The 11,439-nt window shown below is 47.6% G+C and overlaps 1 protein-coding gene across 1 annotated transcript; it reads left to right on the top strand.

Annotated features, from left to right (window-relative positions):
• Positions 1–5,211: 5,211 nt before the first annotated feature.
• On the top strand, positions 5,212–10,607 carry LOC124052069 (malate dehydrogenase, cytoplasmic-like). The gene is made up of 9 exons (XM_046375979.1): positions 5,212–5,367; positions 6,285–6,383; positions 7,124–7,220; positions 8,406–8,581; positions 9,246–9,368; positions 9,512–9,688; positions 9,768–9,881; positions 10,003–10,092; positions 10,191–10,607. The coding sequence occupies exons 1-9, from the start codon at positions 5,365–5,367 to the stop codon at positions 10,311–10,313; spliced, it is 1,002 nt and encodes a 333-aa protein (XP_046231935.1). The 5' UTR covers positions 5,212–5,364; the 3' UTR covers positions 10,314–10,607.
• The last annotated feature ends 832 nt before the right edge of the window (positions 10,608–11,439 follow it).

Here is an 11,439-nt window from a genome sequence, read left to right on the forward strand (position 1 = left end):
TGTGTGTGTTTAAAGGTAGGGGTGGAGGTGTGTAACAGAGTCCCGGGCAAACGAGGCACAAGAAGCCGTGAAAGTCGACCTGCGGCGCGGTTTGGGGTCGCCTTATCCTGTCGCACCTGTCTGCCTGCCTGCCTGTCTGTCTGTCTGTCTCTGAGGGTGTCCACCTGTCTTCTCTCTAGCTGTCTCTCTCCCGGTATCGTGTCGGGTCGAGCCGCCATTTCTGCTCTAGAGGACGTCAGCTGTCAGTGAACGACAACACAGCACCGGCGGGACCATGTTGACTCTGCTGACCTCCATGTATCTGGTGGTGCGGGCGGTTTCCTCGCAGGTGAGTTCAAAGCAGCCGTTTGATAGCAGGACCCCCGCGCGTCCTGAGCTGACCGCGCGTCCTTGAACGCAGCACTAACGACAGAATCTGGAGCAGAAGCTGACCGTCACGGGGCGGCTGGACTCCGTTTGTCTCTCAAACGGAGTCGCCTTCAACATGTCAGGTGTGTGTCGCCATCGTTTATTCATCTGGCTGAACAGAAAGCGGCTTGGCGAGGACACGGAGCCCGTGTTTTACCAGGGGGCATTTCCGTTTGACTTCAGGTGTGAAAATGGCCGCCTTCATGTAGGTGGAGGGACTCGGCAGGTTGCGTTTCTGGTCCCGTCATCATTAATTCAGTGAGAGTCGTCTCCACTTGGCAGCTTTGGCAAGTTGTTCAGCGCCACCGTGAAACCAATCACAGTAATCAATGCGACTTCCGGTCTGAGTTTTCACAATAAACGCGCTAACTTCGATTTCTAATTCGATTACTTAATCGCAAACCAAGAAAGGAAAGTTTTCATAAAAAGTAAGAAATGTGACTTATTATGGCACATGTTTTTTACTTGTAAATGTTCCTCTTAATTATGACTTAGTATTTCATTATTATGAATACTTTTATTACTTTTGCCATGCTTTAACTTTCCGTCTGATTTTTTTTTTTTTTGTTCCAACAGGAATTATTAGGCCCTCAAATGGTTAGTAAAAGCTAATCTTAAAAGGACGTAGTTTTGTTTTATGTGTTATCCTTATGGTTATGTTGTATTTAATGTTTTAAAAAATGATGTGCAATGTCATCATAAATTAATCCAGCACTACAACAATCATTTGATTAACCAAGCCGTCAATCAAAAGAAAATTAAGTGCAAACTATTTTAACAACTGATGATAAATTATTATTTTTCACGTAAGAATGTCAAACACCTACTAAACCCACAAAAACCTACACAAAAAGATTAATAAAACTATATCAAAGATAGAAAACGATGTGCATTGTGGACAAAACTAACTACTAGAGTTAGTGTATTCAAAAAATATGGCATGAAATTCTGTTCTTTCCTAAAAAGTCCGCCGCACGGAAGCAACGTTTGTGCTTTTATTTTGAAAGCTGTGTCAGAGGGGCTTCCGGCTCCGTTCTCCGTTTTGCCGCTGCCTTGCTGCAGCAGTTCCGGCTGCAGATTATCAGCACCGCGGTCAGCTCCTGACAGGCGGCCAGCAGCACAGAACTGCAGCCTGTTTCTATCTCCGGGCAGCTTCACAGAAACTGAACCGGGCAAACAGCACGCAGATCCAAAATGGCTGCCGGTGTCCTCGATAGGCCGAGGGGGTAACAGAAAACCTCGTCTCACTGAATCTGATACCCGCCATGCTCTGTCAGAAAGAACATCCGCCTCCCTCACTGACTTTCTGAGCTCCTGTCCTTTCAGGTAGTAGCTGGTTGACAAAAGTATGTGGACACCTGAATGTCCCAGCTGCAGGCGACATAACTGAAAATGTCCATTAGTTAATCTGCTGCAGGAGTCTCAACTCCACCCAGCCTGGCTGCCCCGTGCCTGCTGAGGTTTACGTCCAGGCTGGAGGCAGACCAGTCTAGTGTCCACATCTGAATGGGAAAACCTTTTCTGCATGGACCTGCATGAAGATGAGTTATCGTTGTATACTGCAGCATTGAAGTGTCCCCTCATTGGAACTAAAGGTGCCCAACCGCCTCACACCAGAAGTACACCTGTCCACAGGCTGTCTGTCACACAATGCCCCGCCCACATCACAATCTGATTGGTCACACGTCAAATCTGCGAAGTAAAGTTATGACATACATGTAGTGGAGCAAAAAGTACAAGATGTGCCTTCAAAATGCAGGGGAGTCGGGGTATAATGTGGCAGAAAATTAAATTAGAAGTACATAAACTACAAGTATCTCAATATTGCACAAGTACAAATACAAGTGCTTGAGTAAATTGTACTTTCATCACTGGTTATTCTTAATACTTTAACGCTAAAGATTTTACTGAATGAAGACACTTTTTTGTGTTTTATTTTGTTCGCTTCCAGTTTGATTGCAGTGCGTTTTACGATGATAAAATGTCTGTTTCTGTAAATGGAGTCTGGTTGGGAGAGCAACATAGTAGCCGTTTCTGGTTAAACAAAACAGATTTTACTATGTAACAAAAAGGTGCCTCTCTGTGGGGATCCTTCCTGTAATGCTGTCACACAGTCGTCTGAGTCACAATCTCACTCTTTGATTGGCTGAAAATTACTTTCACTGGAAGTAACTTTGGCGGTCGGAGTTGCCCCAGAGGATTACATTGCAGCCAGCAGATGATCTGCTGGACCAGTTCCAACACTTTTACTAAGTATGAATCATGATGAACAATATGTAAACCTGGGGCCCTGGTTTAAAAATCTCAGAATTCCTCTTTGGGTTTGTGTTTATTTGTCATTCCACTTCTATAAATTATTATTTATTTAAAGGCTCTAATCAGGCCCAGGTTTACTGAACAGTTCTGGTTGGTGATTTCATTGTAAAGAATTTGAGTGGGGAATTCAGGGTGATATTATTCAGCTTCAGGCTTGTTTGCTTAAGAAAAGAGGAAAAATAATTCCCAGTTTTTGGTTAAAATGGTCAGATTTGACGAGATGTAAGCAGAGTTTCATATTTCATCTTTAACCTCCCGACTGCTGGGTTTAATCTCGACTTAACGTCGTTCTGATCTGTAAACGTCTGCAGATCAGACAGCTCAGCTCTGCTCCTCCTGCGACGCCACAGATAACAGGCTCAGTGACGACTTAATGTGGTGACTTCCTGCAGTCTGGGGAGTGAACTCGACCTCAAGTGACCTTTCAACTTTGACCCTTTGTCTCTCTTGCATTGGTGTGGCATCATGTAATAGAACCATAACAGCCTACATGGCCTGGTCGGATGGACTCTTGGAAGTTGAAGGTGGGCTTTTGTGTAAGATGGGAGATTTTTGGAGCCAGGGGTTCAGAAATACTCTGAGCTCCAACACAGCAAGTCCGTCAGACTGCCACAAAAAGAACTGTAAAACTGATTATTTTCAAATTTTCATCATAAATACGTTCTCTCCCTGCCTTCTCCAAACTACCAGGAATGTAATGCAGCTGGAAGAACACTAAATTTGTTTATTATATATTTGATTTGATATTTTAGCTTAAAACAGGTTGAAATATGAAGGTATTTGGTCCTGTAAGTATTCAAATCGCCCATCAAAATCCAGCAGAAAAGTGCAGCCATAGAGCTCCTGCATTCTTTCTAATGTCCAGCAGGGGGCGACTCCACTGGTTTCAAGTCTGATTGTAGGAAAGCCTATGAGAAAATAAGTCAAGTTGATTTATGACCTCAGTAAACAGTTTCCTGATGTGTTTATGGTCTCAGTCGCTGGTTTCACGTCTTCCTAACTACAAATTATTGACCCATTTAGAGTCAAATAGACCATAAGTCAGGGAAGCTTTAGGGCGGTCCTACCTTGTGATTGACATGCCGCTATGAGTGCATTTCCTCATGTTCTCAGTCAGATCCAGTCCATGTGCTCCCCAGCTCCATCCTCTCATCCAAACATGGTCACTTCTGGATCCTGAATACCAGGATAAGAGCAGCTGCAATGCAAACCTCCCAATCCACGAACCAAAGGATATGTGGCTCCCAAATTCCCAGAAAAATAACATGGACTTGATCTTGGTATCATCAATGGTAGATAAAAAATCAATCTCCAGATCTAAGAAACAAAATACAGTCCAGTTGTCACCTTTTGTGAATGTGCTCAGATCCAAAGTGCTTCAGTGAAAAAGTTGTGACTGAAGAGAAAAGGTGAACGTTTGGCATCAAACCACCCTTAGAAATGCATGCTAGCAACATGAGGAAAGCACTTTCCCTTTCATGGGAGCTTTAAGTCACTTAAGGGATCACAACATGAAGCTGCTTAGCTGCCTGCAGGCAGCAGAGGTATGGTGCTCGTTGTACTCCTTATCCCGAGTACATCAGGGAGGTCTGAGGTTGTAATGCTTCACGAAATCTAGTGACTCATATGATCAATAGTTCTCATCTTGATGGGCTAAAACAATCTGAGCGGTTGTTAAGTATGTATCAAGTGTTTTGGAAGTTCTTAAGCAAGTTTCAAGAGTTTTCAAGATTTCAGGGGTCAGATTTTGGTTGAATTTCTAGAGTCCGTCGGATCCTTCAGGGCTTTCTATAGGAAATATAGCTTTTTGAAGTATTTAATGGCTCCTTAATGGGTCCTAGTTCTTTGTGTTCTTCAAAAGTATCTTGATGGGGTTCCGATGTTCTTTGAGGGGCCTCCAGTGGTTTTGTGGGGCCCCATGAAGAATTACTGTTAGTTATTTGGGAGGCTAACTTCAAGTGACTTTAGGTTTGTAAAGGGTTGTATACAAGTGAAGTTCTGCAGAGTTTTTGAGGGTTTGTGACAGGTTTCTAAAGGTGCCTTTGTGTGAGTTACGTGGGTTTGTGATGGGACTCAAATGACGTGATGAGTTTTGATTGATAACAGGTACTGTTAAAGGAGTATGTGGAACTCACTGAGAAGGTTTTTAGAAGATTAAAGTTGCTCTTAAAGGTTTTCACAGGGTTGTTGAAGGGATTGAAGACACAACAACATCGACCTCTCCTTATTTTATAAATAAATATTACTGCTTTACAGTTTATGAGACAGCATCAGATTCAATTGTGTCATCCTGCAGGAGAAGCGTTGCAGTTCCACTGTTGGTCACACGGTGTCGCCAAAGAGTCTGGCGTCTCGGTAAAAAAGGACTCTTTTCAGAAAATCCTCTGCCGTATATGGCACGGATGGGCGCGGTGTGACCGGTGCGGTGCATCATGGGAGAATGTGTTTCTTTTACGCGGTGGGCTGGTTTGAAAAGCTTGCGTTTGTACTCTAAAACGACTACAAGTCCCGCAGTGAGTGTGGACGAGTCGTTTCACCGCCTGACTTTACAGTAAGAAGATAGAGGTGACCCTTCTCTTCTAGTCCGACTCCGAGCAGGGCAACCAGGCAGACCTGAAGCATCTCCACCCGCTAGCAGAAATGGTAAGACGGCTCATTAGCCGCAGGCTGTAAAGATGCGTCATATGGCGATATAACAGACGTGGGCAAACTGCTCTCACTGAAACCGTTTAGGGCTGAATTATGCGTTAATGTTGACGTCGTCCAGAGGGCTCACAGCAGCGTCACAATTTAATTTCACTTTATGCTAACTTTAACGCTCTAATGGAGGCTTTCTGTGTGCTGAAGTCATAGGAACAGATTCAAGGGCGCCGTGACAGACGCGGTCAGTCGCGCAGTGAACTGAACCGACGATGGCTGAGTGAAAAGCAGAAGATTTGCTGTTATCACCTGCAGCAGAGAGCAGATTTGTTTCCGCTCTTTGGACACTTGCTAGTCTGCTGTGCATTCATACATCTGCCTCCATTTTAATAAGCAGGCTGTGGCGTGGCGGCAGCGTCAGGTTACATCATCGGCCTGTGATTTTATTCAGCCGGCGCAACCAATCATGACAGCGGCGTCACCAGTTTGAATCTCGGTTCACAAAGTGCGGCCGGTCGATTAACGAATGTACTGGAACCGTGTTTCAGTTCGGCTTCTGCATAAGTCACCCAGCATCATTCATCTTATTTAAATTCCACGCTTATTCTACTGACTTTCATTCATTATTTCGCACGTCAGAGTCGTGTGAGCAGTCCTAAAACAATCAAGGTTTTTAAAGCTGATCTGCCGTCTGATTGATGCCGAATTAAAGAGAGACATCAAATGCTAAAGGTGAAGTCTAAAATCAAACTGAATGTCCTATCTACCATGGCCACTGTGCAAGATCGTTGTACAATGCACGATTTTCTTAATGGAGTTTGGTGATAAGATCAACAATGCCCGTTACTGCCGCCACAGTTCCTCCCTGTGATACTTGACTAGGTCAGTGACACAAACCAAACCTGTTTGTTTCTGTCCAGGCTGAACCAATCCGCGTTGTGGTGACCGGCGCTGCTGGCCAGATTGCCTACTCCCTGCTGTACAGCATCGCCAAGGGAGACGTGTTCGGGAAGGACCAGGTAAGACTGAGCCTGAGCTCTGATTATGTAACCAGCAGCAGCAGCAGCAGCAGCAGCAGCAGAGCCCCCCTCCTCCCTGAAGCTGGTCGCTGCACAGACAGCTGGGTCATGTGGCTGTTACATAATGGAACCACCATGAATAATACATGTGTTAATGAGGGGATGCTGTCGTCTTCCCGGAGTCCTGGCCAGCCATGAAATGAAACAGGAAGGAGCTTTTGTCAGGCGTCAGACAGAAGGAAAGAAGAAGATCATGCAGAATGTTTTTTAGGTCATCACAGAAATCCTGCATTTAGCCAGTCAGCTCATCAGTTGTTCTGTCAGGGGAGCCATTAAAAGGGCCAAGCTCAACGAGAGATGAGATACCAGTTTTTATCACTGTGGTTTTCTTGGAAATGCACTGGCTGCTTATGTGCTGCTTTGTGGATATAATATATGCTGAACTCAAGTGTGACATCAAGTACTTCAGAGAAACTCTTAAGTTAAGCCGAAGAGTCAGTGTGGAGCTGCAGTGCAGTGTTTTTTAGTTCTTCTTCTTCTTCATCATTTAAAAGATGATGAAAGCTGTGTTTCCACAGCTTTCATCAATACATGACAAATGTGTTTTCCAAAGCCGCTCAGTATGTGCTAACGTTCTGAAGGTGAAACTAACGAGTTTGTGTCATTTAAAACGTGGCCTGAACCTGGCTGTGATGTTCCGTACCTGAACGTGCCCTTCTGTTGGCGCTCTTGTGTTTCAGCCAATCATCTTGATCCTGCTGGACATCCCCCCCATGCTGCCGGTGCTGGACGGAGTCGTCATGGAGCTGCAGGACTGCGCCCTCCCCCTGCTGAGGGGTGAGTCCACACTGTGTGCTTTATCTCAGGCTTATCGCGACGACACAACAGCGCGATGCCCGTCAGGCGGCGACGATGTGCGTCAGGCAGTGTGTGAGCGTGGAAAACATGTGTGTGTGTGTGTGTGTGTGTGTGTGTGTGTGTGTGTGTGTGTGTGTGTGTGTGTGTGTGTGTGTCATCCACCAGCAAAACAAAGCTGATGGACCCTTTGGTAGCCAGTGCAGCATTCAGCAATGAGGAGGTGGGAATTTTGTCACTTTCTAATGACGAAGGCACAAAAGTGAATTGATTTCTCAGGTGTCTGTAGGCGAGGTAACCATGGATACGGCAGGATTAAACCTGTCGGCCCAAAGGCACCCGCGTCAGTCCGAACTTCAGCTGTTGTCAGACATCAATTGTCTGAGCTGCTCCTGTTTCATCTGGAGCACGTTTCACTGCAGCGCAGTGTGTGTGTGTGTGTGTGTCCTTCATAACCTCCTCTGTCTGCTGCTGTGGGGAGGAGGGTCTAAAGCGAGGCCTCTGGTTGGCCGGTGGTCAGGGTGCGGCAGCAGCCAATCAGAGCAGTGGTGGGACAACAGTGAACCCTGACTGAAGTCCGGTCTGATAGCAGCACACAGCTCTGTGTAACGAGCAGACACCAAACGCATCTAATCGTCAGGAGTTTGACCTGAGATAAACTCGGATTAAAGCTCGAGTGTGAGGATGCGAAATAATCGATTGGATGCCACCTCATCGTCATCAATATGTTGTCCAGCGGGCGGCTCAGAGGAGACGCTCGCTGTTCCACAGGTTGTTAATAAAAGTCTGTCGATCAGAAGCGAATACGAAATCAGACTTAAGACTTCTTCACTTTAGGAAAATCTCCTGAAGTAAAACGATAACATCAGTGAGTCTGACGGCTCGGTGGGCCAAGATGCCAGCTAAACTGAAGATCTGGACTCAGGGTGACTTTCAGGGACGGGTTCTGGTGTCAGTCCTGGGAGCTTTATCCACGTGAAACAAACGTTACTGCTGATGTTTTTTGGCACTCGTTAGCTGTGGACTCGTGTCCTCGCCGATACCCGATCCAGAGCTTTAGTCAGCATCAGAATCCTGATGTTCCAGCCTGCAGACCTGAACACAGTGCACGTTACTAACAGGTTGATGGTTAGACACAAATTAATTCTCTCCTCCTCTTCCTCACAGAGGTGATCCCCACTGACAAGGTGGAGGTGGGCTTCAAGGACATCGACGCCGCCATCTTGGTTGGCTCCATGCCCAGGAAGGAGGGCATGGAGAGGAAGGACCTGCTGAAGGCCAACGTGGCCATCTTCAAGACTCAGGGAGCCGCCCTGGACAAGTACGCCAAGAAGACCGTCAAGGTCAGCCCCCATTTTATGAGCGGTTATTCATGAAGCTGCAGCCTGTGAGGAAGCTTAGCAGGCTGCTGAGCTTTAAGTTGTGGCGTTTCTGTCAGGCTTTAGAGGCAGTCAGCTGACGAACCCCAGGAAGTGAAAGTGCTGAGCTCTTAGAGCAGCTTTGTGTCCCTGGTCTCCAGAGCTGAGACGTCAGACTTCCTCTGCGTGTTTTCAGTCGTTTGGAGTACAAAAGTCCACGGCTTGTAAATCAGGAGGCCCCCCAGTGAGCCAAAGTCCTCATGGGGCCCAGCGTCGGCGTGACGACAGAGCGACCGCTGAGGTCGAAGGTCAGAGCTTCACACGCAGAGGAAAGAAATCTGCGAGGCCTTTCAGCTGCTGTTACTGCTTTCGTTCAGGCAGTTCACTGACAAAACGTCCCGTCAGGCGCCACGTGTGGAGTTGAGTTGTGTTTGTGCTTCAGGCCGAGCTCGGCGCTAAAACCGGCTGCTAGCAGCTCCTCCCAGGGTCACTAAACTAAACTCGGGCCGAGCTGTTCGCCTGAAGCACAGCATGCATTCGCACTTCATGTCACCTCATCTTCAGCTGATGTGAGAGCCTGAAAGTCAGAGAAATCGTAAAGCAGCTGATGCAGAGACGCCGTCAGGCTGACGTCTCATTCTCATGTCAGGTTCTCGTGGTTGGAAACCCAGCGAACACCAACTGTCTGATCGCCTCCAAGTCTGCTCCATCCATCCCCAAGGAGAACTTCTCCTGCCTGACCCGACTGGACCACAACAGAGCCTGCTCCCAGGTGTGCGCACACGCACACGCACACACACACACACACACACACACTGACGATCTAACGGTGTAAAGTGAACAAGCTGAGCCACATTTCAGCGTTTCATTCATTGGCTCGTTGGCTGTGCTGCCGTGTCCGTCTCTCACCTGCAGGTGGCGATGCGCTGCGGCGTGACCTCCGACAAAGTGAAGAACGTCATCATCTGGGGGAACCACTCCTCCACCCAGTACCCTGACGTCCACCACACCAAGGTCAACGTCCACGGCAGCGAGATGGCCGCCTACGACGCGGTGAAGGACGAAGCCTGGCTCAGAGGAGACTTCATCTCTGTGAGTGCTTCTCCAGCCATGAGATCATTTTGCTGCTGTCCTCTTTGTAAACCTCGTCCTCTTCGTCCTCCTCCCGCAGACAGTGCAGCAGCGCGGCGCAGCCGTCATCAAGGCCAGGAAGCTGTCCAGCGCCATGTCCGCCGCCAAGGCCATCTGCGACCACATGAGGGACATCTGGTTCGGCACCAAGGAGGTCAGTGTGGACGGAGGAGACGTGACCGAGTTCCACCATCGCTGAGCCTCAGAGCCTCAGATCGCCTTTTAAGTCGTTATCTGCTCTGTTTTATTGATGTGTTGTCGTTTCCTGTCGACAGGGCGAGTTCATCTCCATGGGCGTGTACGCTGCTGGGAACTCCTACGGCATCCCAGAGGACCTCATCTACTCCTTCCCCGTGGAGATCAAGGTGAGTCCGTCCAATCAGCTGCCAGCGTCCACGACATGAGCACTGATGTCACCATGTAGCTCAGACCACCACGCGCTGACCTTTTTCCTCCACCGCAGAACAAGACCTGGAAAATGGTTGACGGACTCTCCATCAATGACTTCTCTCGCGCCAAGATGGACGCCACAGCGGCCGAGCTGGTGGAGGAGCGAGACACCGCCCTGGACTTCCTGTCCCAGTGACTACCTGGCCAAGAGCAGCACCAGCACTTAGATCCCCCAAAGTCTCGCTGCTCGCGGCTCTGAAGAAGAAGAAGCTTCACTCTGACTAACCGTCCCAGCTGTGCGTCACCTGTGTGTGTGTGTGTGTCAGTGTGTACGAGTGTGTGTGTCGCGGGGCCACCTCTTCAAAACCTGTTTCATGACCACATCCTGGCCTCCTGAGCGATTGTCTCTGTCGGTAGGTTATAACACACACTAGCTGTTCAGAAACTGTTAACGGAACAAGTTATCACCAATAAAACCACAGGAACCCGACTGCCCACAGCCTTGTTTCTTTAGCGCTCTCACGCCTCGTGAGGCTGCCGTAAAGTTACCGCACATGTTGTCATGTCGGAGGTTCGGCCCAGAATAAACCGTTAGCACCGATTCGTCACGTGTCACATGCACACGAGTCCACTTGGCCAAGCAGCAAACCAACTCCTCACCAAACGGGTCATTTTAACTCCGAGTGTCAAAGTGTTTTCAGTGTCTGGACCCGTCCGGACCCGTCCAGACCCGTCCGGACCTCAAACTCAGAGCTGTCACAACATGAAACCGCAGCGTAAAGTTTCAGCATGGTCCCTGGTTTGCAGAAATGTTCCTTGCCAACGTTTATTCTGGTGACAAATCAATGAAACTCACTCATGAATTTGGTGTATAAAAACGACCAACGTGAATGACAAACTACAAGTCACGTGAGCCCTGACAGCATGTCAGAGCACAGAGATGTTAAACCTTTATAAACTCCCTCAGGATCGTCATAAACCTCAGGTTATTAACACAACACGCGTGTCCTTTCTGACATCTGAACATTTTTTTAAAAAAAATATCCAATTCAGGATTTGAATCCAACGCAGGTAATTAAATCTGATGAGTCCTTCAGGCTCCGCATCCACATGATGTGATTCCGGTCACGTCCTCCAGTGAGTCACTTTCACCACACGGGGGCAGCATCCACTCAAACTGAACAGGATCAGCTATTTATTCATAATACTCGACATTTTTCTTAACTTACGTGGAGAAATGACATTAACAGTTTTGATAAACATTAACAAAGAAAAATGGGACGACACTGACATGACACGGGCCTGAAATGTGAGGAAAGTGA

The sequence above is a fragment of the Scatophagus argus genome, chromosome 2, assembly GCF_020382885.2.
Source record: "Scatophagus argus isolate fScaArg1 chromosome 2, fScaArg1.pri, whole genome shotgun sequence".
NCBI classification, from domain to species: domain Eukaryota; kingdom Metazoa; phylum Chordata; class Actinopteri; family Scatophagidae; genus Scatophagus; species Scatophagus argus.